Source organism: Uloborus diversus, unplaced genomic scaffold, assembly GCF_026930045.1.
Source record: "Uloborus diversus isolate 005 unplaced genomic scaffold, Udiv.v.3.1 scaffold_14, whole genome shotgun sequence".
In the NCBI taxonomy this organism is placed as follows: Eukaryota; Metazoa; Arthropoda; class Arachnida; order Araneae; family Uloboridae; genus Uloborus; species Uloborus diversus.
In genome coordinates, this window is record NW_026558098.1 from 487,587 (window position 1) to 514,329 (window position 26,743).

A 26,743-nucleotide genomic window follows, 5' to 3' on the forward strand; every position below is an offset into this window, starting at 1 on the left:
AGATCTGGAGTAAAAAAGGTAGCTCTTTTCAATGGTGTCAAAAAGAAAACTGTAGGACAATTCCTTCACTTTTTATTGATAAATTTAATGAAGAAAGTAGTGCCTAAATTTCAGCTAAGCCTAAGCAAATTCGAGCTAAAAACGTAAATAACTCCTGCCGCAGTTAAGTTAGAATGTTGGAACAAATTGTGTAGAACGCGGAAAATTCTTCCCTTTCCAACGATATGTAATATGAATATGTGCAAGTCATTTTTCACCCTCATATTCGGGAATTTATGTGAAAATTGGACATAAATTGGAATAAAAAAAGAACTATTCATGGAATTGTTTTCGAACTGGTCTGCAAACCTTTTCAGGACTTAAAGGAACAAACTGTGAAAATTTCAGCGCAATCGACCGGGTAGTTTATTCATTTTATACTATGTAGAGATAACAACTCTTATTTTTAAATCAGTGAGTCTTTGCATGTTGTGGTTACCAGTTTTTGTTAGTACGCTCTATTGAACCATAATTTCAGCTATTATAAAATTTGCACCTCATGAATTGGTTTCGATATAACATGGTACACAGTCCTGGACTTACATTATTTCGAGGTCTCGTATAACACGGTTTTGATCAAGGACGGATACAAGGGAGGGGCGATGGGGGCGATAGCCCCTCCCTTGAGGGACCTTGCACAGGCAATTTTTCCAAATTGAAGTCCTAAAACGCTGAGTTAGGCCTTTTTTGAAGACGATAAGGAAAGGAATGGAGTTCCAATCTCCCTCTCGGAAACTTTTCGACATTGAAGTTACAAAAAGGCAATTCTAGATTTTCTTTCATGATGTTAGGTTTTTGAAGCATTTCAACGAAAATATTACGAAATTGAAGTTCTAAAACACAATTTCGGAATACCTCTTTCAGCCGAAAATTAAAGAAATAGGTTCAGAGACCTCCTTGGCTAAATTTCGATATTTCAGTTGCTTCTGGTGAAAATTACGTGGCAGTCCCCCTTTCCTTCAATGCACAAAATAAAAATTCAACCGCCCCCCTCCTTGAAACATTTCTAGATCAGCCCTTGGTTTTGATACAACACGGAACATGGTTTCGACATAACGCAGTACACATCATACTTGCCAACCTTCGAAGGGAAAAAAACAGGAGATTTTAATAGAGGTATATAGGTGATTCACCATCGACATATCCTCGCTACAGAATTACTAAATTATGCTTTTAAATAACATGAATACTAAATTTAAAGTGAAATGGGGATTTTTTGCAGATGTGAGCAAATTGGTAGCAGCAAGAAAATTAAATTGCAAAGGAAAAACTAAATAATAAGGAGTGAATTTCCTTAAAATTTCGTACATTCCACCAGAAAAGTAGTTACAAAAATTTAATTCCTAAAATCCGGAAAAAAAAGGAAATCAATATATAATGAAAATAAAATATAAAAAAGGTAGGTTTTGGGTAGCACATGTTAAAATGACTTCAAACTTTCAAAATAATTGAAATATTTCCAAGATGCTAAAAGATTGAAATCTGCTGCCATTTTCGGCAAAGCACATGCTTCGTTGAACATGCAATGTGGAAGGCTTCTAAAAAATTATTTTTTACTAAATGAGTTATTAATTGGAAAAATTCTTATTCCCTGACATTGTTTGACTAGAAAAGGGCGCCCTCTATTGAGAAGAAAGTGAAACTTTTTGATGATTGACTGAAAAAACTACAGAAACGGGAGAAAATCGTAAAAAACGGGAAATCGGGAGATGGAAGCAAAAAACGGGAGTCTCCCGTTAAAAACAGTAGAGTTGGCAAGTATGACACATCGACATGATTTATGACATGTACCTTGTTAATTTGGTTAAAAAATGAAATTAAAAACATTTATAAAAAAAAGTCTCGCATAACACGGTTTCAATGCCGGACGGAGCGAACGAACCGTGTTATACGAGGGATACGCCCGTATATCGACCGACTACTGACCTGTCGTCCAGCAGTGCCACGGCCACCGTCCCCCTCTGCGTGTTCATGGGCGCCACGTAGCTCCACTGGTTCGTCTCCGGGTCCCAGCGCTCCACCGAGTTGAGGAACGTCCAGCCGTCGTGGCCCCCCACCGCATACAGCTGGCCCCCCAGGACCCCCATGCCTGAAATATTCAATTTTCCATTAAAATAAATATAAAATTGGAGTAAGTATTTCTTGATTAAAAATTATCTTAACTGTAGCCAACCTGTGGCTGGTCGAGAGCTAGAAGCTCATTTGAATAGGACGATATCGATGGACCAGGGTTGGTAAAAAAAACGTTTTTTTTTTAATTTAAACCAGGTTTTTTTGGTTTAAACCGGGTTTTTTTTTATTTAAATACTATTTGCGAGAAAAAGAATTAATTTTCGGAAGGTAATTAAGGTTCTATGTAATTAACAGTTATTCAATAGTCACATTATACCTAATTTCTTGATTAATTAAAGAGATAAGAACAAAATCTTGTAACTAAATTAAATAATTAAAATAGCTTCCTGCAGGGAAATATTGATTGAAATGTTTGACTTGATTAACATATTAGTATGCATGTATATATAGACCCTTTATGATACGAAACACTTCAAGAAGTGGTTGTGATGCGGGTTAAGATAAAATGTAATGAAGATCCAAGGAAAAAACTTTATAAAACCAACATAATATGAATAATTATCGAATAAAGGTAAAAGTTATATTTTTAAGCATAATCTTTTCAAAAGAACAATTTTCATATTTTTTCTTTCTGATCTTACATAACACTGATTTTTATATACACAATGTCGCAAATATTGAAGTAAAGCAAAATGTACAACAGTACATGATTGAACAGTCAAAAAATTGATTGCTGCTGTACTGACAAAACCAATGTGGTTTAAACCAAACAACCCTGCGATGGACCCGTCTGTTTGTCGGTTGTACACGTCACTGCAACGACGACGGTTGGCTTTCGCCCACGTGTTTTGTTTTTTCACTACTGCGTGTTCAGTGCTGTATCTTGCAAGAAGCAAGTCGTGTTCTATGTTGAATAAAAAGGTTTTTACTGAAAGAACTTCACTGTGCTGCTTTGAAACAGATGAGCCACTTTAATTTCATATCATTAACGGGGTTTCTGCTACGATCGCCGTTTCCGCAAAAATGCGAAAATACTATCAATAGAAAGCATTTTCGCATTTTGCAAAAGTAATAGCATTTGTTTTCAATAGAAAAAATATTCAAAAGACTCTATTTTTGATCAGTGATGATTTCACTCACTTTATCAAGAACCTTTTGAAATGAGTTTTCGATCCCCGATAGGGAAACATTTCATCGGTTTTCGGAGCAAACATCCGGAAGTTTCACCTTGGATGTCGGACTCACTTTCAAGTTTTTTTTTTTTTCACATACAAATCGGATTTAAAGGAAATCGGATGGTGCGATGTCGGGTCGGTATGGCTGATGAAACAGCTCATTCATTTTTTAAGAGCTCACCTCAAACAGCCTAGCATTGTCATGTTCCGGGATCACTCCTATTCTGCCGATCTTAATGGAAATATTCTTGCCACCCATTGAACCACCTGATTCCCCTCGCTTCTGGTCGCTAAAGTACTTTCAACGAGCCAGTGTTGCCAGATTGGGGGAAATTTCCCCATTTTGGGGAAATCTGGTGCTCTCTGGGGAAATTTTGGGGGGAATTCTTGGGGGGAAAAATTGTTCTTGGGGAAAACCAGGGGAATTTTTTTTTCGTATTTAAATTCACGTCTTGACATCTGGTAGTTACATTGTTTGTATCAAACAGCGTTGGTTTAGCTTTGCTCAACTTGATGGAATTCGTCCATTAAGAATTATATCCATTATTATTCGTCGAACTTTGTCCCAAATTTCATGAAAATCGGTCGAACGGTCTAGGAGCTATGCGCGTTACAGAGATCCAGACAGAGAGACTTTCAGCTTTATTATTAGTAAAAATAAAAAAAATATATATAAAGATAAAGAAGACAAAAAAAAGCGAAAATGGGAAGAAAAAAAAGTTGGGGAATTTTATAAGAAAATTTGGCTATTTGGGGGGGGGGGGGAAATTTCAAGAGACAAAAATATCAGAGGAAATCGATTCATTTTATGAAAATATTAGTGGAAAAATAATTTTTGAATTTGGGAAATTTTGATAGAAAACATCGCTTTTTGGGGAAAAGTTGGAAGGGTATTGGGGAAATCTGGATTTGACCATCTGGTAACACAGCGACGAGCCAAATGTGGCTTGCATCCAAGATGATATTTTGCTCTAAAAATCAATAGATTTTTATTTATCCAGGATTTGCATACATGATGAAAAAAGCCTATTGATAATAAGGTCAATGACATCGTTGATAAAAAAAACAAAAACTTTTAAATATGTATTTGTTTGAAACAAACGAGATTACTTTTTGGTACCCTTAATAAATTATGAAAATGGAGCAAGATATTTTTGCCTTTTTTTCTCAAATAATAATCATAAAAAAATGATAAAAAAATGCATGATCTGAGAGAGGAAGCAAGCATGATGATGACGCTCAACTGAAGCTTCTTATAAATCTTAGCTAAAATGTTTAAATGACTGCTCAGTCTTACCTATTTTGGGGCATTAAATGCATTATTAGGAGGAGGGGACTTGTCCCGCTTTCAAAATCAAAATTGTGTTCCCTTATGTTGGTAAACTTTTGATTTTTTTTTTCTTTTTAAATTTCAAATTAAACATAAAAACAGCTGCTGAGTATTTACTACTTCGAAGATGATTGAATTTGGAATAGAGTTTTCAACTGGAGATGAAAGTACCTTTGACAGTTGTTTTCCTTCCAATTTTGGGATTTTTGCTAAATAGCTTTTCAATTGGACTTAAACTCGGCTTTACACGCTTCCTTCACTGTCTGCTCCAATCGGACAGCTGACGAGCAAAAGTATATTTCGGCAATGCTCATGGCAGTATCTACGTATATCACCACATCAGAGCAACAGTAAGATATCTGATACCAGAAGTAACACTAAGATATCTTACTGTTGCTGTGAGGCGACGATATGTTGTTGTTTTTTTTTTTCATCAACATTTGGATCAGTTGGGCAGGGGTAGAAGTGGTCGACTTGTAATATATAGGACATTTTCCACGAAAAATATAGGACAAATATAGGACATATTTTATGAATGATTTTGATGTGAAAAAATAAACAATGCACAGTTTATTTTTTCTAATTATCTTTGCACCAATTATTATCAATGATTTCAATGAATCATACTGCATACCGTTTAAAAACCCAAATAAAAATGATACTTAGAATGAGTTTCCTGTTCCTGAAAGAATAATGTAATAAGAAAATAAGTTTACTTATATACAAAAAATATTTTAAAAACAAATTTATACAATCTGAAATTATTTACAATCATTGATTATATATTTTTGCCTAACATTTTTCTGCACTTCATCTTTTGCCAAGTACATCAAATCTCCATTTCTCAAACATTTTTATATTAATCTCTGTCTCTCTTTTTTCTTTTGCATAATTACCTACATTTAAATATTTTAAATATATATATATATATATATATATATATATTGTATTAATAATGGCTGAATCTTCACCACATTTTGTTGTTAGTGAAGATTTATTAACAAAGTGCTTTATCAAAAGTTTGGAGAGCTTGTCATCAAATATGGATAACTGAAGCTTTCTCTTAAAACAATTTTTAAATTCTGTCAAAAATACTCTACACTTACAACAAAATTTAAACAGACGGGTGCCGGCAGACATTTCAAATTAAAAAAAAAAAACATTATACATATGTATCTCGTTTTTAAGCTTATTATTATCTTTTGTCAACTTGTAAGATAAAGTGCAAATCAAGTAACCTAAAGGCTTTTCAATAGTCATTTTCTATAAATCATTATAACAAACTAGGGGAATATAGGACATATAGGACAATTGGCAAAAATATAGGAAATACAGGACACTTTTGATGCTTTTTTTTGGAAATATAGGATATATAGGACTACTTCTACCCCTGGTTGGGGCAAAAGGACCCATCATTTCAATGCTTCGTCCTTTGTGACACATTTTGTGAAATGACGTTTTCCCAGGACACTAGGGCAGGTTGACGGCCACAATCCACACCAATAATAGGCAAAATATTCGCTCATCCACCAAATATTTCAAATGAGGAAGTTAGAAGCAAAGGGATGGAAGTGGACATTTTCAAGTTTTGAGTAAAACGCGTTTAAAGATAACATCTCAGGTAGGTTTTCACTGCAAAACTTTCCCAAATCAGGCTGTACCACAGCAACTACCAGGACTACTGGCACTACTTCAGGGTTGCCACTCAATTTTGGAAAAAAAATTCCCTGTTTTTTCCCTGTATGAAAATAAAACATTACAAACGAGCGAGCACTGATTATTTGGAAAAGAACATTCATATCTTGATCATTTCACCACAGGGTAAAAAAACGAAACACACATTTCTAAATAAATAAGAATTCATAATAACTGAAATAATAGCAAGGTGGTTGAATATATTCAATTTTGTATTCAAAAAAAAAAAAACTTTTCTTAGCCATGGACCTAAAAGTGTACAAGTGACCCAGAACAATTATTATTGACGACTCATTTCATACACTCTAAATTATCGTGAAATTCAAGATTCTATTTTTATGATAAATATTTTAATATTTACTTTAAAAAAAAAACTTTCAAGCAAAATTACCATTTTTTATTTTACTTTATTTCTGAACTTTATATTAATATTCTCATTATATTTTGAAGTAAGTTACCGCCCTAAAGCCAGGGCATTAAGTATTCTCATTATAATTATTACTATTTATTTAGTTTTTGGTAGTTTATATATTTGGGAATTGATTTTTGAACTTCAATTTAAGAAGGGAAAAAAATTCCCTGTATTTTCCAAGTTTTTGAGGAAATGTTCGAAATTCCCTGGATTTTCCCTGTTTTTTTGTTGATTTTTGAATTCCCCGTGTTTTCCCTGTTTCTTCAGGTTTCCCTGTGGCATGGCAACCCTGTACTTCTTGCCCCAAGACAGAGCAGGGGTTCACCTACCATTTGCACTGGTTATCTCCACATTTCTAATTTTGCCACTGATGTCCCTTTGCTTCTCACTGCGTCATACGTGATCTGATATCCCTTAAAATGAAAAATCATACAAAAGATTTAACTATGCACAAATGCATAGCTGCCAACATGACAAACTTAAAAAATCTTACAATGTACATGGTGTACTGAATACACCATTGGTGTATTCAGTAAATTACTGCCCAACAGCCAGGGCTAAAGCAGAAATACATGAAATACACCGCCAGCTCAGTCATTTCCAGCCGATGACTGCAGTTTCGTGCTTATTAGCACTCGTCGGCCCGGCATAGGAAAGTGAATGAGCTGGAGATGGAAAACCTCTTATGGAAGCCAAGAGGGCCAAACAAACTGGTAGCTAATGCAGAATTAGCACAGACCAGCCGAGTGATCGAAACAATGATATTAGCTACCAGTTTGTTTGGCACTCTTGGCTTCCTTAAGCGGTTTTCCATCTCTAGCTCAGTCACTTTCCTGTGCCGGGCTGATGAGTGCTAATGAGCACGAAACGGCAGTCCTCGGCTGGAAATGACTGAGCTGGCGGTGTATTTCATGTAATGTGCATGGTGGCTATATATCTACGCTTTTTTGACTATTAGAAAGCAAAGTGTCAAAATTTAAAGTTTCATAATGTTTTTAAATCCTTACCTTTTACTCTATCTGTGCTTTTATAAGCAAAAAAATAAATAAATAAATTTAAAAAGCAGAAGAATATTTGCGCTTTTCAATGTCGTTTACATCACACCCTTCGGGGGTGGCTCTCAAAAGTGTGGGAAGTAAAAAGAAACTTCAACTGTTCGCAGTTTATCGTAAAATTGAAATCAAAAACCAAAAATCGTACAAATCCGCCATGAGACCACACAATCGTACGAAACGTCCGGAAATCTTTACAGGGCAGCCATGCAAATGCGTCATTTCCATCGAAATGGAGTGCCGGCACTCACCCAGTCCGTGGCGGTGGGTGAACATGGAGCGCCGGGCCGACCACGCCCCCTGGTCGAAGTCGTAGCACTCCAGCAGGTTGAGGGTCTTGAGTCCGTCCCTGCCGCCCGCGGCATACAGGCGCCGCCCCACCACCGCCGCCCCGAACTGCAGCCGCCGGGAGGACATGCGGTCGTGGGGGAGCCACCGGTCGCCCCGCAGCTCGTACTTCTCCATCTTCGGGGAGCCTGGAAACGAGAACCGACTCTGAGTACGGGCGTCCCTCGTATAACACGGTTCGTTCGTGCCGCGTCGTGTCAAAACCGTGTTATACGAGAGACTTACTTTAAAAATAACATTTTAACCTATTTTTAATACTAATTATGAATGTGAATGAGAAAAATCAGGTTATATGAAACGTATCGTGTTACACCAAAACCGTGTTACATCGAAACCGTGTTATACGAGAGAGACTTACTTTAAAAATAACATTTTTACTTATTTTTAATACTAATTACGTATGTGGATGAGAAAAATCAGGTTATATAAGATGTATCATGTTATGTCAAAACCGTGTACCGTGTTACATCGGAACTGTACTTCTCCATCTTCAGGGAGCCTGGAAACGAGAACCGACTCTGAGTACAGGCGTCCCTCGTATAACACGGTTCGGTCGTGCCGCGTCGTGTCGAAACCGTGTTATACGAGAGACTTACTTTAAAAATAACATTTTAACCTATTTTTAATACTAATTATGAATGTGAATGAGAAAAATCAGGTTATATGAAACGTATCGTGTTACACCAAAACCGTGTTACATCGAAACCGTGTTATACGAGAGAGACTTACTTTAAAAATAACATTTTTACTTATTTTTAATACTAATTACGTATGTGGATGAGAAAAATCAGGTTATATAAGATGTATCATGTTATGTCAAAACCGTGTACCGTGTTACATCGGAACTGTACTTCTCCATCTTCAGGGAGCCTGGAAACGAGACCGACTCTGAATACAGGCGTCCCTCGTATAACACGTTTCGTTCGTTACGTGTCGTGTCGAAACCGTGTTATACGAGAGACTTACTTTAAAAATGACATTTTAACCTATTTTTAATACTAATTATGAATGTGAATGAGAAAAATATGGTTATATAAAACGTATCGTGTTATACCAAAACCGTGTCATACGAGAGACTTACATTAAAAATGACATTTTAACCTATTTTTAATACTAATTATGAATGTGAATGAGAAAAATATGGTTATATAAAACGTATTGTTTTATACCGAAACCGTGTCATACGAGAGACATACTTTAAAAACAAACATTTTTACCTATTTTTAATACTAATTATGAATGTGAAAAATATGGTTATATAAAACGTATCGTGTTATACCGAAACCGTGTCATGCAAGAGACTTACTTTAAAAACAAACATTTTTACCTATTTTTAATACTAATTATGAATGTGAATGAGAAAAATATGGTTATATAAAACGTATTGTGTTATACCGAAACCGTGTTATACGAGAGACTTACTTTCAAAATGACATTTTTAGCTATTTTTAATACTAATTATGCATGTGCATGAGAAAAATCAGGTTAAGATGTATTGTGTTATACCGAAGCCGTGTTATACAAGACTTAGAAATGATGTCAGTCGAGGAATGTGTACCACGTTATATCGAAACAGTGTTATACGAGAGTTAGAAATGATGTCAGTCGAGGGATGTGTACCGTGTTATATCGAAACCAAGTTTCACAAAAAAACAAAGTAAAAACTGATTAGAGTTATCGAACATTAATAGAATGTATTAAACAAAAATTAAATGCCATCTTTTATAAAGATAACATGAAGTGAAGTATTAAATTCAAGTTTCTTGCCGCGTCATATTGAAACCGTGTTAGAATGATTGTAAATTTGGTACCGTGTTGTAGAAGTACCGTGTTATACGAGAGACGCCTGTACATTGGGCAACTGAAGACAACTCCTAATCTACAGGGAAACAGGTGCCGATTTAATTTTGGTGTTTATCGCTGCAAGGGGGCTGATGATTGTCATCATGACCTCGAATAAAATTAGCTCAATCGAAACTAAAATGTATTGGATTGTTGAAAAATGATTGGAAAAATCACAATGATTTAATCTGTTTATTTTTATCTGTTGTGTCTCTTACTTGTTAATAAAGAAAATGTTAGTCATTAAAATGAAAAAGACCTTTAAAATAATTTCCAATTTTTCTTAAGAATTCCAAAATGGCCACAGTCTTTGAAGATTCATTCTAAAAATTTAAACCCACGTAAATTAAAATATATTTCTGCATAGGAATTTGAGCTTCAAAAGAGGGTATGGTAAGCCTCACTATGGTAATCTCTTCAACTTCCGCCATTTGCCCTGCAGATACCTGTTTTACAGCAACGCAGTACCACAGTTTTGCGATACAATATAGAATGGATTCCACTTAGTTGCTTACCTCAGCGACAATAGCCCACCTGTCGCTCATCCACCTCATTATTATTAATTATATATATATTAATTATATATATATTAATTATATATATATATTAATTATATATATAATTATATATATATATTATCTATATATATAATTATATATATATTAATTATATATATAAATATATTAATTATATATATATTAATTATATATATATATTATCTATATATATAATTATATATATAATTATATATATATTAATTATATATATATTAATTATATATATAAATATTAATTTCACCTAAACCTGATTTTGTGCAATATAGGGACCACAAAAAAAAGAAATTGCACAAAAAAAAGTCGATCAAAATTACACTATTAAGCACTCATTTTAAAGATAACTTAGTTAATTGAGCGTCAATTTGTGAAAGTCTCGTAGACGGCACAGAAACTTGGATGTATGTGAATTTCGTAAACATGTCTCGACATCAGCAGGGGAGGAATATGGCACAAGTTGAGTCATTAAAATATTTGGGGGGAGATTTTTTAAATTTTCTTATTTATTGATTTATTTTTAATCTAAATTATTTATTTATTTTTATTTTTTTATTATGTTTATACTTTATTTCGTTTATTTATTCAGTTTGTGTGTGTGTGTGTCATTAAAAGTCCAAACTTTTCTAATACAATAATAATAATTGTAAATAATAATTAAAAATAAATAATAAATAAAAAATATTTTTATCATGCAGCAGACCCTCATTTTACGTGGGTTAAGTTCACACGGGTTCGATGACACACAGATAACGATACACAACTTATTTATTTTGTAATTTTTATTATTTAAGTATTGATATTTTAAAGTTTTCTTTCTATCAAAATAATATTCATCACACTTACCTTCACATTTTTTGTGAGGGGGGGGGCCACCATGTTCGCCCATATGCAAAATTTTAAGGGGGGGGCTCAGATATTTTCAACATGGTATAGCAGGATATTTTCCCCATGGAAACCGATTTCAGCACAAATTAGAGTTATTAAAATTTAACATTTTTAATAACTTAGTCATTAATGGCTAGAAAAGAAATGTTTTTATATTTTTTCAAAGAAAAAAGTAATAAAAGCAAGGCAGTTCTAATCTCAAAGGGGGGGGCTTGAGCCCCCCCCTTGCCCCCTATATGGGCGCATTTGGGGGGCACCCTATCTGTCAGTGCCCATGGCACTGACTTAATTAAATGCTGAACTTGCGGTAGTTGTTTCGTAAATAACTTATCTAAAAAACGTAAGAGAGTATTTTTGTAAAAATGTTAATTTAAAATTAATAAATGTAGTTACGACACATTTTCTTTTCAAAACCTTTTCATATGCTAAGCTATTTTCACCGTAAGTGACAATTACTAGGCATTTTTAGGGGTATCTGCACAGATATGACAAAAATAGCTTAGTAAAACGTGCTCAAAGTATCATTAAATAATACTGAAAACATCTGCTTTCTTTGGATTTAGCTGTTTTGCTTTATTTCGTTAATACAAATCTAACAAAATCTACCTTCTGAAAGATACCATTTTCAAAACTCTGGACACTGTAATCCATAACAATTTTCTGTTTTTTATATTCGAAGAATGTGTTTTTTTATAATGTTTTATTTTCTAGATTCATTTTTACCGAGCATGAAGATAATTTTGACAGCAGACGATACTTAAATAAAAATATTACCGGCCGTAGAATGAAATGCGTTTTTTTTTCGCATGAAAGAATTAGATATGAATATTTTACATGCATTTCATTTTTAGAATTTGCATTTTAAATAAACATTTAAATAGAAAAAGCTGAATATTTACTTTAACAATTATGCAAAGTTGTGTTAGTTTTTATTATCAACCTGTATCATCTATTCAACGGTAAACTAATTTCAATATTCTGTGTTTCAATAAACTGCTACGTTATTAAATACGCTGCTTTTACTAAGGTATAAAAGTCGTATCTACAAAAAATACTAAGGAAAAAAGTAGTAACTGCACAGATACCACTTTAAAGGCTTAGTATTTGTCACTTACGTTCAAATTGCCTCGGCAAACTCCGCAAACTGTGCAGTTACTACTTTTTCATGAAGCTTTTTTTTAATATTTCGCGTTCACAAATCGCCAAAAAACTTGACATTTCGGTAAATTAAATGACTAACGACCACCTGGTGACAATAACTCAATTTGATAAAATGTGCAGATACTACATCTGTGCTTAGCATGGCAGTATACATCTAGGGCTAACCGGTTGAGAAAAAAAAGGTACAAAAAGTTAAATATTCTATTTTTTGACTTGTTTTCATTGTTGCTTCAAACTTTCAATATCTTAACTCCGCATCTGATTTTGAACATTTTCGCAATTGGGAGTATACATCTAGAACTAAAGGTTAAGGAAATAAAGATCTTGCAGGTTAAAACGGACTTTCAATTCACTTTTCAATTTTTAATTGCATAATTATTTGCCAAATCTAAATACAAATACCTTTATAGTTAAAACTTTAGTTAAAACCTTTAGTTAAAACTTTATGATTTTTTACACAACATATAATTATCTTAAAAATTTATATAACTTATTTCAATTACATTTTTGAGAAAAAACAGAAGAATGCAATTAGTACCGAGGTACACCACCGGTGGTGTAGCTCGGGTCTTAGTCTTAACTCCGCATCTGACTTTGAACATTTTTGCAATTGGAAGTACGCATCTAGGACTAACGGTTGCGAAAAAAAAAGGTCCTGAAGTTTAAAACCAAATCGTATAATACACATGCACTGCTCACAAAAACAAAGATATTTCAAATCCACTCACTCTCTGTGCCGAAAATAAAATGTATTGTTTATTTAATTTATCGATGGTGAGTGAAAAGTGGTGTAAGTCACAAAACGCTGCGTTTCACATTTTGGTGACTATTGGTCGTAATAATTTTAAACTTTTTGTGTTGGATCTATTTTTCCATGGACATTATTTCCCTAAATATAAGTTAGGGGACCTGGGGCCCATATAAAAAGTTAAGTTTTGTATTTTTTGACTCTTTTTTATTTTTGTTTCAAACTTTCCATATCTTAACACTGCATCTGATTTTGAACATTTTTGCAATTGGAAGTACGCATCTAGAACTAACGGTTGCGAAAAAAAAAAGGTCTTGGAGTCTAAAACCGAACCGTATAATACACATGCACTGCTCACAGAAACAAAGATATTTCAAATGGACTCACTCTCTGTGCCATCGGTGCCCCCCAGCACGAAGAGGCCCCCCACGGTGGAGTCCCCGGGGCCGGGTGGGGTAGGGGTCCCCCGGGGAGGGGTCCCCGGGGGAGAGGCGGCAGAGGAGGGCCTCCGCCACCAGGCGGCAGCACTCGCCGTCCACCAGAGGCTCCCTCAGGACCTCCCGCAGCACCTGGGGAGAGAAACGAAACGGATATACGAGGGGTGAGTCCCTCGTATAACACAGGGTTCGTACTCAATTTCAGAAATTAAATGAAGGAGTTTTGAAGGAGTAATTTTAAGCTATCCCTATAAATTTTGTCACTTTTTTCTCAACAGATTTGAATCCCTTCCACCTTCATCACACTTTACCTTTCTCCTTCCCTTGTCACGTCTTATTTTTCATAAACATATTGTTATAATAACTGTCACTTTTTGCCACCCTCTCTTCCCCTTGTCACAATTTCATGAGCCCTCAAGGCATGACATCCCTTGTGGATGACTCTTTTTACAATGTCAAAACTGCAATTTACTAAACAGTTGCTTTTCTAACAAAATCACTTAATATAGTACATCTACTAATGTATCTTTTAATACTTAAGTATTGAACAAGCTGACTTTTGCTACTGAGAGTGTAGCGGAGTTAAAAGCAATAATCACAATACTTGACAAAATAGCCAAGCACCCTTTAAGCATGATTTAATTCGCTTATGAAATGTCTTAGTCATCTAATAATGTTTCCACATTCAACTTTTATGGCTTCTATAACCAACTTGTAAATCACATCTTAATGAAAAAAAAATATATCAAATTATTACATAAAAATCGCTCTTATACCTTCGCCCCTGTGACGAAGTTATGTTGTCGATCTAAGTATTTTAAGTTACTGTCATAGAGGACGATTATGTAGTCTTGAACAAAAAAAGAAGGAGTTTTGAAGGAATTAAAACCAAAATGAAGGAGTTTGAAGGGCCCTTCAAATTTTTTTTTTCTCAATGAAGGAGTATTGGAGGAGTTTTGAAGGAGCGTGCAAACGCTGAGCACAATTCATTCATTCCGTGTAGTATAAAAACCGTGTTATACGAGACTTTTTTAAAAAATAGCTTTTTAACTTATTTTTTGCTTATTAATCATGTACATAGTAAAAATCATGTCAATAGGTATCGTGTTGTATCGAAACCGTGTACAGTTGTCTCTCGCTACTTCGCGCTTCGACTTTCGCGGCTTCACGACATCGCGTTTTTTTTTTTTTTTTTTCAAATATAGCAATTAGCTTTTTTTATGCGCTCATGTAAACTGTTTCCTACATGAGAATTACAAAGTATGTCTTTTAAGTCAGGTAAGCTCTTCTGAGGGCTGTAGTTGTACTAGTCGAGGGAGTGGAGGTATAAAATCGTCGAAGAAATTATATTATCGCTATCTCATTTCAATCGTTAAACACTAACTGAAAAGTATAAATCGCTGTATTATTACAACTGTAATTGTAAATGATGTTCAACAATGTACTAGATTTTTAAGTTGTATACGTGATACCTTGAATAAGAATAAATATAGAGGAAGAACGGGGGAACATACGGTCACTAACTGGCAATTAATTCATCATCGAACAAGTTGAGCTATTTCCATAGATTGGTCGTAGTGTGTACGAACTGCATATGTGTGTGTGTAGTTTATTTCCCAATAATTAACAATGTAATACCTATAACGTCTAACGTATCTCACTTTCTCGTATTATGTGCAATTTCTTAAGTAATGCAAATGCAACGGTGGTTACGTTTCATATCTGGGGGCTCTACCTATGTTAAAACTTATTTAAATTGCCTTAAGTAAGTTTTATGCTTTCCAATTAGGAAAATTTTCGGTTTATAAATACAGAATCCTACTTCGCGGAAATTCAGTTATCGCGGTAAAGTCTGGAACGAATTAACTGTGATAAACGAGGGTTGACTGTAATAGATTTTTAAGTTGAATACGTAATACCTTAAATATCATATTAATAAATAAATAAATAAAAATTAAAATAAAATAAAATATATATTTACCTATTAAAACCTATATATTATTATTACCTATTATACCTATTAAAATTAACATAAATTAGATTAAGTATTTCCTAATATAAAATTATTTTTTCAGTATCTTAACTGTGGCCAACCTGTGATTGGTCAACAGCCAAAAGCTAATTTAAATATCAATGGACCAATCAGGTGTTGGCACACACGTAACTACACATTGTAACTGCATTTCCATCTGTTGGTTTTCGGCAACATGTTTTGATTTTCACCATGTATTCAGTTGCTTTTTTATCTTGTAGGAAGCAAGTGGTGTTCATGTTAAATGAAAGATTTTTATAGAAAGGCTTATACTCTGATTTGAAACAGATAAGTAACTTTTAATTATATAACACGAACTTGCTTGCAGCAGCTTATTTCCTGATGTTCTTATAGCTTTATATCGAAGCTTTAGTCGATAATAGTCATGCGGTTTAGATTTCATCATTTGCAATTATGTTAATCATCTCGTACAGAGTAGCACCTTGTGTGCTGTGGTTTGTAGCTGAGATGGAGTTAATTATTGCGTTTTTAGTTCATTTTATCATTTACAGACTGATTTTACAGTAGAAGACCGTTATAAACACATGCCTTGGGACCAGAGCTTTTGCGTCCTATAGATCATTTCACACATTTTGAAACCAACATTCAGAACATATCTACATATTAGCACTTCAGAATGAGTTTTATCTGCAATGAGTATTAAAGCACCAATGATACAATTAGTTGGTCACAAATATGTTTCACAATCAAAATCCTGCACTTCTGCCAGCTTCATGGTTTGCATAACAGCTGCATTTTCGAGAGCCATCTGGCATTTCCTGTTTACTATGATTACTAATTCTAAATTTAAAAGCTTTGAATTAAGATGGAAAGATGAAAAACTGTTTCAAAATTTGATTTTCCCTACAATTTTAGTGCTTGCAAAGCAAAACAGGTGGATTTTTTAATCTTAAGTAATAGAAGCCAAAGATTACAACCCCCCCCCCCCCCCCCCGTTCTCGCTTTGAAACTTTCAGGTATTTTTTAATGACATAGAATTAGTCATTCACAAATAAATATGTTTCACAATCAAAAGAAAGTGAATTATCTTGCACTTCTGGTAGCTTCATGGTTTGCATAACAGCTGAATTTTCAAGAACCATCTGGTATTTTCTGTTTACTATAAGTACACATTTTCAATTTAAAAGCTTTGAATTAAGTTGGAAAGATGAAAAACTGTTTCCAAATTTAATTTGCCTAACAATTTTTTATGTTTGCAAAGCAAGACAGAGGGATTTCTTAAACTTCAAAACCTATTGTTTACTTCTGAAAAGTTGTGCGTTTTATAGAGAACTGCGTTATATAGGTCGGCGTTATAACGGTCTTCTACTGTATATGGATGCCTCAGTTGCCAAATCGATTCACTCCACTTTTATTTAAAAAAAAATCCTCATTTCTGCTTCAATAGTGCTTCATCAACGCTTAGAATGTGAATTTATGTTAAACTTTTGGTTCAGTCCATTTCTAATCCTGTGATGGCAGAAAAAATGCAACACTCCCATTCACTCGCATAGATAACACCATCTTCTTCATCACTATTCTCTGCTTTTTGTTTTATGGAGTTCATCGATTTGGCAAGTGATGCATCCATATATACATCTTGTCATTCACTAAACCTCCTTCAAGTTTGAAACAGTATATTAGTCTTCTTCAAAACTCACTCTGCAAATATTCAAGTAAATATAGAGGGGATATCATTAGATTAAAAGTCTTCTCAACACAGATCACCACTTCATTCCATGCCCAAGCCACGTTACGGCAAATATAGCTGCCAGAGGAAGCTATATACTTCTTAATAACGTTTTATTAAGATGTAATGCTTTATCTTTCGTGAATTTGTAATCATTTGCTGATCCCCTCACAGACTACATATATTTTAAGTTTCGTAAATACCAGAAAGAATGGTTGCATATGAGCAGAGGCAGATACAGACTACCATTTTGGGGGGGGGGGTCACATGAAAGAATGACCCCCTCCCCCTTGAGTGAATCCACGGTTTTGGGTACGAAAAATTTCTGAAACTGCTTGAGAGCCAAAAAAAAAGCAACAAATCAGGTGCCTCTATTGGAGAAATGTTATTTTTAATAGCTGTCCTGTGCAATTTGCTATCTTCAGTCTTGTTTAAATGCAGGATGTCAACCAGTTTTCCGTCAATCTACAGGGTTTTTATATTACAGAACTCCACGCTTGTCTGCATGTCTGTCCAATATGTTGAAAATATCGGACATCTCGAGAGGTTTGATAGACTTTGTGTGTAATGTGCTGACTGAAATCATAATCTAAAATTGTTTTAAAAAACTCTTGGTTCATTTTAGACTTTGTTCTGCCATTTAACAACCACCCGCCATCATTTTTTTTCATTTCTTACACTTGAAAAAAAAAATTGAAAATTCTTTTAAAAAAATCAAACGTTTCAAAATTTTAAGTCAAATGCGCAGACTCAAGCAGACTTAGATAAAATGAAAAGCTTTCTGCGAACACGAATCCTAACTGGGGAAATTTTCTGCAAATTATTTTGCCTAACTCACCCTTGAATAAAAAATTAAATTTATATTCAAATATGAAAGAGACAAAAAAAAGTGTTTTAAATCATTTATTTTTTTTACAATAACATATAGTTTGCTTATTTTTCACCAACTGAAGAAAACTGCCAAAACCATTATTTTTTTTACACATGTGCTTTAAAAGGCTTTTGGAGAAAGGCTTTAACAGAAATAAATTCTGGGATTTTCTTAAAAATTCCCTTTAAAAAAAAAAAAAAAAAATTTTTTTTTTTTTTTTTTTTTTAAATCAACAGCAGTTTGAAAAAAAATATCTGCAGAGCCTAAAGTTTTCTGCGAACGCCGTTCGTGCGTTCGTCTATATTATGCAAGAAGACTGGATTCGAGACGAGGTCGTAAAATTGAAATACTTCACAGATTTGTTACTAAGCCTCATACACGGCAATTGAAAGGTACCCGTTTCCGAAAATCAAAGATTCATTTTTTTCACTCTAGCCCATGCATGAAAATATCCCACCCATATCCAATAAATGTACACAGTCAAACCTTGATATCTCGAACCTCCTTATCTCGAAACCCTCCATGTCTCAAAAAAAAAAAAATTCCCCAGCATTTTCTATAAAACTCCCATGTATTTCCCGTAGTTATCTCGAAATTTATTCTTCGAAACCTTCGATATGTCGAAATTTTTGCACAGAAGCAAGTTTCAATTGTCGTTTTGCTTTGGCAACTTTTGTAGTAAAACCAGTTCCAGGGACAATTGCTTAACGTTTTTCATCCTTTTGCTTGGAAATTTTGTGAATTAAGGATTGGGGCAAGATAATAGGGGAGTGTTGGTGTGAGAGAGGTGGAAATTCCCCCAGAGTTTAGAATCTTTGTGCATTTTTTGTCCACTTTCAGGAAAGGGGGTCGATTTTTCGTCCGTCAGTTTTCGAGCGAAAACGGAAAATGCATTCCTCATTTTCATCATTCAGCTTATTTTAACTCCTACAAATCGGCTGCTGAGAACATTTTGAATGTGGGGTTAGAGGTTGAAGATAAAATTAGAATTTTTAAGTTTTTAGGTGAAAAAAACCAAGTTGAAATTGTTCATTTAAAAATCTCATCCTGTGCACTTTCGACAATTAGAAAATTTCAAATCTAGTAAAATATTGAAGACTACATTATTAAGATAAATAAGATAAATAAATACCTTTGTGCTGAATAGTAAAGTCAGAACAAACAACGTAAGTAGAAGCACAAATTTGTAAATTACAGCAGACACGTGTTTCGGCATTACAGGGAACGCCTTTTTCAACGCAGTCGGATGTCTTTTCATCCATAAGCTCATTATTTTTTGCATTGAAAAAGGCGTTCCCTGTAACGCCGAAACACGTTTGCTGTAATTTTACAAATTTGTGCTTCTACTTACGTTGTTTGTTCTGACTTTACTACTTTATTGATCGTCATTCGAATGGTCCCACAGGCATATATAAATGTATGTAGCGTAAGTGTGTGCAATTGTGAGAGTTACTAGTGTAATTATTTTAAAACCTTGATAACTCAAATACTCGATTTTTTTTTCCTGTACTGAGAGATTTGAGATATTGAGGTTGTACTGTATTTCATCTGGAAAAAATGAAAGTGAAAATACCTCCGTGTCGAGGAGCGGCAGCTTGATGGCGGGCAGGAGCCGCCCGAAACGCCGCCCTCCTCTTGTTCCGGAGCGGTGGCGGGCCCAGGAGAGCAGCGCCGCCCAGGCCACCTCCTCGCTCGCCACGTTGATCGAGGGGGAGCGCAGGAGCTTCTCCAGCTCCCGCTCCTCCAGGTCCAGGAACTCCCGCTCCGCGACCACCTCCGTGAAGTTGTCCTGGGGGGGAAGTCGATAAATAATAAATATGTTTAATTATCTATTGAAATAAGTATAAAATGAGAGTATTTCTTTACATAAAATGAGTGGCCTTAACCGTAGCCGACATGTGATTGGTCGAGAGCCAGAAGCTCATTTAAATGGGATGATGTCGCCGTCCGTTTGTCGGTTGTACACGTGACCGCATCGACGACCGTCGGCTTTCGGCCACGTTTTTTGTTTTCTCACTTCAGTGCTGTATTTTGCAAGAAGCAAGTTGTGTTCTATGTGTAATAAAAGGTTTTTACTAAAGGTTCTTCACTCTGCTGATTCAAAACAAATAAGTTACTTTAAATTTTACAATACCACTAGCTGCGTTTCCCGGCTTTGCCCGGTCCGCCTTGAAAATAAAAATTGTGTCAAGTGACGTATATTCAACAATCAGGCGTAAAAAATAAATTTAAAAAACGGCATGATTTCCCTTCCAAACAACGACGACAGATATTAAAACACTTTTAAGAAATTAAATCCAGAAAGCTGGATTTGAAATTTGTAAACCATGGAAACACAAAATAAAATTAGTTTAAGGAATTAAAAAGCGAAAGAAAATGGTTCACAATTTGAATGGAATCGAGATTTCTTACACTTGATTTAAAAAGGCTTGCAACTTTTTTCCCCTTTCGAGATAAAAGCTTATTTTTTCGACCATCAGGTCGAGTTAGATCTGGAGTTAATCTCTTAATTTAGATCTGGAGAATTGGAAAAAATCGCTTTTTCCAATGGCATCAAAAAGAAAGCTGTGGAACAATTCCTTCACTTTTTATTGATTTATTTAATGAAGAAAGTAGTGCCTAAATTCAGCTAAGCCTAAAAAAATTCGAGCTAAAAACGCAAATAACTCCCGCCGCAATAAAGTTAGAGCATTGAAACACAAATTGCGTAGAATGCGGAAAATTCTTCCCTTTACAACGATATATAATGTTCCTATTTGCGAGTCATTTTTCACCCCCATATTTGAGAATTTATTCGAAAATTGGACGTAAATTGGAATAAAAAAAGAACTATTCATCGAATTTTTTTCGAGCTGGTCTGCAAACCTTTTCAGGAGTTGAAGGAACAAACTGTATTTATTTCAGCGCAATCGGCTCGGTAGTTCTCGAGTTTTGCGAGTTCAAACACACAGACGCTTTTTGGGGATTTCATTTTATACTATGTAGAGATAGCGGTCAATCTGGACTTTTCCCGTAGAGGTACGTCGCTCAATTTTTTTTACTCCACCTTGGGCAGTGATGAAAAAGAAACTGCTTAAGGCGATTGAAATGTATATGGCTGCCCTAGAATTTAGAAATTAAATGTTTTTTGCGGAATGTCGACAGCTACGAAATTTTAGTTTCCTATAGCGATAAATAAATTAAAGCTGCCAAATGTAAAAAAAAATGCTCCGAGCGACATACCTTAACGGAAAAAGGACCTATCGTTATCATCTCTCATTTGACAGTTATGATTATGTCAAGACACTCGATCAAGTGCGGTGGATGGGGGCCGCATACAAAATCGCTCAAAACTTTACTACAGTAGAAGACTGTTATAATGCACACCTTGGGACCAGAGCTTTTGCGTTATACTGGTTTTTGCATTATTACGGGTCATTTCACAATTTTTGAAGCTAATATTCAGAATATATCTCTGTATTAGCACTTCAGAATGAGTTTTATCTGCAATGAGTATTAAAGCACCCATATTACAATGAGTCGTTCACAAATAAATATGTTTCACAATCAAAATCCTGCATCTTCATGGTTTGCATAACAGCTGCATTTTCAAGAGCCATCTGGTATTTTCTGCTTACTATGAATATTAATTTTCATTTAAAAGCTTTGAATTAAGATGGAAAGATGAAAAACTGTTTCAAAAATTTAATTTTCCTAACGATTTTTATGTTTGCAAGGCAAAACAGGGGGATTTCTTAAACTTCAAAACCTATTGTTTACTTCTGAAAAGTAGTGCGGTTTATAGAGAATTGCGTTATACAGTTCGGCGTTGTAATGGTCTTTCTATTGTAGTAGCAACTAAAAAAAGTTTTCGCAGCACAACTATTTTTTAGGAGATGAATACGGGCCTCATAAAAGTCTCACGCAAAAAAAATTCCAAATTTTTCCAAAATAAATAGGAATTGATTTTTGAATGAAATTGAAACTTAGTGAAACCTTTAATGATTTTGATTTAGAAAATTCATGTGCGGAATTTTTTCAAAATACATTCAAATCTCAATAACTCGAATATTCCTTTATCTCAAAGCTTTCATCCAGTCCCAAACAGTTGAGACTGCTGTGGAAACTTCCCATAACTCTAACGTTTTGGTCGGTCTCGGGACATAATTAGTTATTGAGAGTTATTGAGAGTCGACAGTACTTTGTTTACATAAGTAGATATATTTTAAACAAACACAACCAAACTTTTCAAAATACATAACCATTATCCTTCGTAGTCTGACATTACGCAAACTTTCCCTCAGTTCTAAATTGATAAACATAAGTAATTTTATTACATCTATCTCATAAATTTAAAGTTACGTTTAAAGTCATTTAAACGCAAACTGAATGTCGGCGTTGTATGATAACCTATTAATTTGCTAAGCAACTTCTGGGTGAATCATATATTAGTTGAGACTTAGTTTTTTGATCGTCGATAGATAGGATTCGATTCAATCTTCAAGCATTGCGCGAACTCGGCGATTGTTTTGAATAGATGTTAGTATCTACGCTAGGAATGCAGATCATGGAATGTTTTTTGACACGATCTTCAGTAATAGTAAATTGCGATTAGTAAACTGAAATAAGATTGAATTTAGATACAGTTTTAGGTGAAGCTTAGTTTTGAAGATTGCTTTAAGTCAGTCACTTTTTTTTTTTTGGTTTTATTTTATACAATTGTTAATAGGTCATTTCATAGTATTTTGGACACTTACGTAACGTGAACTTTTTTTGCCATAACTTTTAAATTTACTGTTTGATTTGGAAATTATTTGAATATGAGTTGGTGTGTCAGTAGGAAAAGCTGAAAATAAAATAACATGCTGATCAAACAATAAATTAAAAAGTTACGGCAAAAAAAAGTCACATTATGGGCTTTACATAAATGTCAAAAATACCACGAAATGACCCCAATCGTTAATAATCTTGTTGTTTTTTATAAGAAGACTTTCTCATCACTCAGTTTAAGATGATTCACACAGCAGAAAATGAATTTCTAATTGGAAGGAATAGTTGGTTTCTTAATAGTATACTCAATAACGTACTAACTATAAAAAATTACCCTTTAAAAAAAAATTCTCTGCATGGAAGAAAGATGTTATTTTCAGTTGCAAGATTTTGGATTTTGAAAATTTTTTAGTCCACTATAGCAAAAGTTGATCTATAGTTTCAGTTGCAAAGAAAAAAGAATTTTCATAACATCGACAGCTGCCTTTGAGCAAAAATCGACGAGGACTAATATCATTTGCTTCTTCATCAAATCAGAAGATCACTTGACGTCTTCAGTCAAGTTGTTCTCGTCAAAAACTTTTGAATTGCTTAGAAAATACCAAAGTTCGTAAGACACTTCTTTGTACATACTCAAAGTCAAAAATTCTGTCCAAAAATTCGTCTGAAGTAAATCCACTTTGTAGATCGGGGAGAGAGATTCATTTGCGAATGATAGGATGTCTTTCTCACATTTTCACCAGAAAATCTTGAAATATTAGAAATTTTCGGATCGCTATGGCCGATTCTCAAGTATTTGGAGATTGTTAAAAGCCTCTGAAATTACATTGATGACATAGGACTTCAGTTCGGACCATTTAAAAGGTTTGCTACAGCCGGGGATCTCTATATCCCAGGTTCGCTATAGTGGGGTTCGACTGTATTAGCTTTGAATTATTAGTATTCTATTTATGTTCTGAATTATTAGTATTATTAGTTCGCTATAGTTATGGCCGCAGCCGGGAAGTCGTTACACTACTGTCTGACCATTGATTCCATGGAAAGGCTAATATCCGTTTTATAGGCGGAAATGGACGTATCTATTAGTTTATAGGGATGTTAGTTGGCTTGTTTCAGGTGTGCACTTTTGCCTGTCTATTATTTAGCCTTAATTTTGTAAAAATGAAAATTTGCTCACAGCAACGTTTTTTGAATCTAAAGTATATTTGACCTATATTCTCACGGCAAAAATGAATTGATTTATTTATTCACAACAAAGTTTTGAGTTTACCATTTCGCTTTCACGTTCCTGAACGAAATGAAAATATTTTCTTTTCCTTTTGTTGTTTCCATGGTAACTACTTTTGTTTCCCACTGATTTTATTTCTGAGAATGCTAGAAATCAATTAGGCACTAGTGACATAATAAAACGCGTCCATCAAAATCCAATTGTTGTTTTCCCTTCTCCCCCGCTAGATTCATCCAGATGGAATCGTCTTTGCTTGGCAGATTGCCAAATTACGTGCAATCCGTGGTCAAACGGTGCGTCGACGACGTCCCGGTCGGATTGAACTCGTTAATACTCACGAGGAGGTAGGCGTGCGCCTCCCGGTGCAGGTCCGAGCAGCCCCGCGCCTCGGAGAAGAGGGCCACCTCCAGGCAGTTGCCAAATTACAAAGTCAAACAATACGTCGACAACGTCCCAGTCGGATTGAACTCGTTAATGATAATTTACGATGTTTAAACGAAAAGCCGAAAGGCTAAATTCCGTAAGTCAGTCAACACTATTACTTGCTTATACGAGCAGAGTGGACCACACAGTGGAAGATGCAGAATCAACGTCAATGTGAAGAAATGAACATTGGAAACTTGTTTAAAATCTCACCAAAAATGTGTTGGCCCATAGAAACTAAAATAAATAAACTAACAAAATAAGTTTATAAGAATAAATCCTGGCCACAGGCGGAGGTGGAGTTTACAACTCCCCAACACCTACCGGACACAACACACGAGAGGCTGACGAACGCGAAAGAGAGAGAACGATCGGGATCGTTCACTATTTATACTTGCCTCGTTTGCATAGGATTGGGCATCGAAGGATGCCAACCTAAAACTGAAACTTTACATGTGCCGAAAGAGTCGAGAAGTTAATATAATTTGAATACAGTCGATTTTATATAACAATACATTAGGAATGAGAATGCGGTTAAATATCGTTTACCGATGTCTATCAGTTAATACTCACGAGGAGGTAGGCGTGCGCCTCCCGGTGCAGGTCCTCGCAGCCCCTTGCTTCGGAGAAGAGGGCCACCCCCACGCAGTTGGCCGGGCTCAGGCGGTCCGAGAGGAAGCGGCAGCAGGCGACCACCACCTCTGGCATCTGCAGCACGTCCGCCGCCGTCAGGAAGCGCTCCACGCTGTCCTCCCCCAGCTCCACCTTCCCTGCAACACGAACAGCACCGACGGATCAGTTCCGCTCTCCCCCACGGTAACCCTCGTCCCTCATCAAAATGTTTAATCCAAGCCCCAATAGATGGCGCCACGAGTATGCGTCCGTTTCGATGTTTTCTGTTTCCAGTAATCCAGGGCATATTTTAACATACTTGCCAACCTTCGATGGAAAAAAAACACGGGAGATTTCACTAGAGGTATATAGGTGATTCACCATCAACATATCCTCACTACAGAATTATTAAATTATGCTTTTAAATAACATTAATACTAAATTTAAAGTGAAATAAGGAATTTTTGCAGATGTAAGCAAATGGGTAGCAGCAAGAAAAATATACTGCAAAGGAAAAACTAAATAATAAGGAGTGAATTGGCTTAAAGTTTCGTACATTCTCCAGTCTCTACCAGAAAAGTAGCTACAAAAACTTAATTACAAGAACCCGAAAAAAAAAAGGAAATCAATATATTGAAAATACAATACAAAATACGTAGGTATAGGGTAGCACATGATAAAATAACTTCAAACATTCAAAATAATTGAAATAATTTCAAGATGCAAAAGGATTGGAATCTGCTGCCATTTTCGGCAAAGCACGTGCTTCGTTGAACATGCAATGTGGAAAGCTTCTAAAAAACTAATTTCTACAGAACGATGCGTTAATTGGAAAAATTCGTATTCCCTGACATTGGAAGAGTAAAAACGTGCGCCATCTATTGAGAAGAAAGTGAAACGTTTTGATATTTGATTGAAAAAACTGCAAAAACGGGAGAAAATCGTAAAAAACGGGAAATCGGGAGACGGAAGCAAAAAACGGGAATCTCCCGTTAAAAAGAGCAGAGTTGGCAAGTATGTTTTAAGGAAATTTGACTGTGTGGGCAGCTCCAACTTCCTCGGAAGGGGGGGGGGGATTGTAAATGTGCAGTTTATGTTATGTATCAGTGCAACTATTGCGAGATGTGAGAAACCAGATTCCATTCTCCGACAGGGGAATGACAAAAAAATCGAAGGACATTTTTTGCTATTTTTTTCAAAATAGTACAAACCTTGAAAAGTCTTTATTTTTCTGTTTGACAACATTGCGTAGCATTTGTTAAAACGTTAAACGACAATTTGTTTACAAATATGCATGGCTTCCTGAATCTTGACGGCTAGTTTTGCTTTAGGTTGGAGGTAGACACACACAGGGGAATGACATTTATCATGTGAAAAATTATTTAAA

The 26,743-nt window shown here is 35.0% G+C and overlaps 1 protein-coding gene across 1 annotated transcript in view; it reads right to left on the bottom strand.

Annotated features, from left to right (window-relative positions):
* Window positions 1–26,743, bottom strand: part of LOC129232815 (kelch-like protein 5) — a 60,654-nt gene that overhangs the window by 22,500 nt on the left and 11,411 nt on the right. The window contains 6 exon segments of the mRNA XM_054866914.1: window positions 1,966–2,128; window positions 8,028–8,252; window positions 13,702–13,753; window positions 13,755–13,883; window positions 19,918–20,133; window positions 25,318–25,514. Of these exon segments, the coding sequence (XP_054722889.1) occupies window positions 1,966–2,128; window positions 8,028–8,252; window positions 13,702–13,753; window positions 13,755–13,883; window positions 19,918–20,133; window positions 25,318–25,514 (982 nt within the window).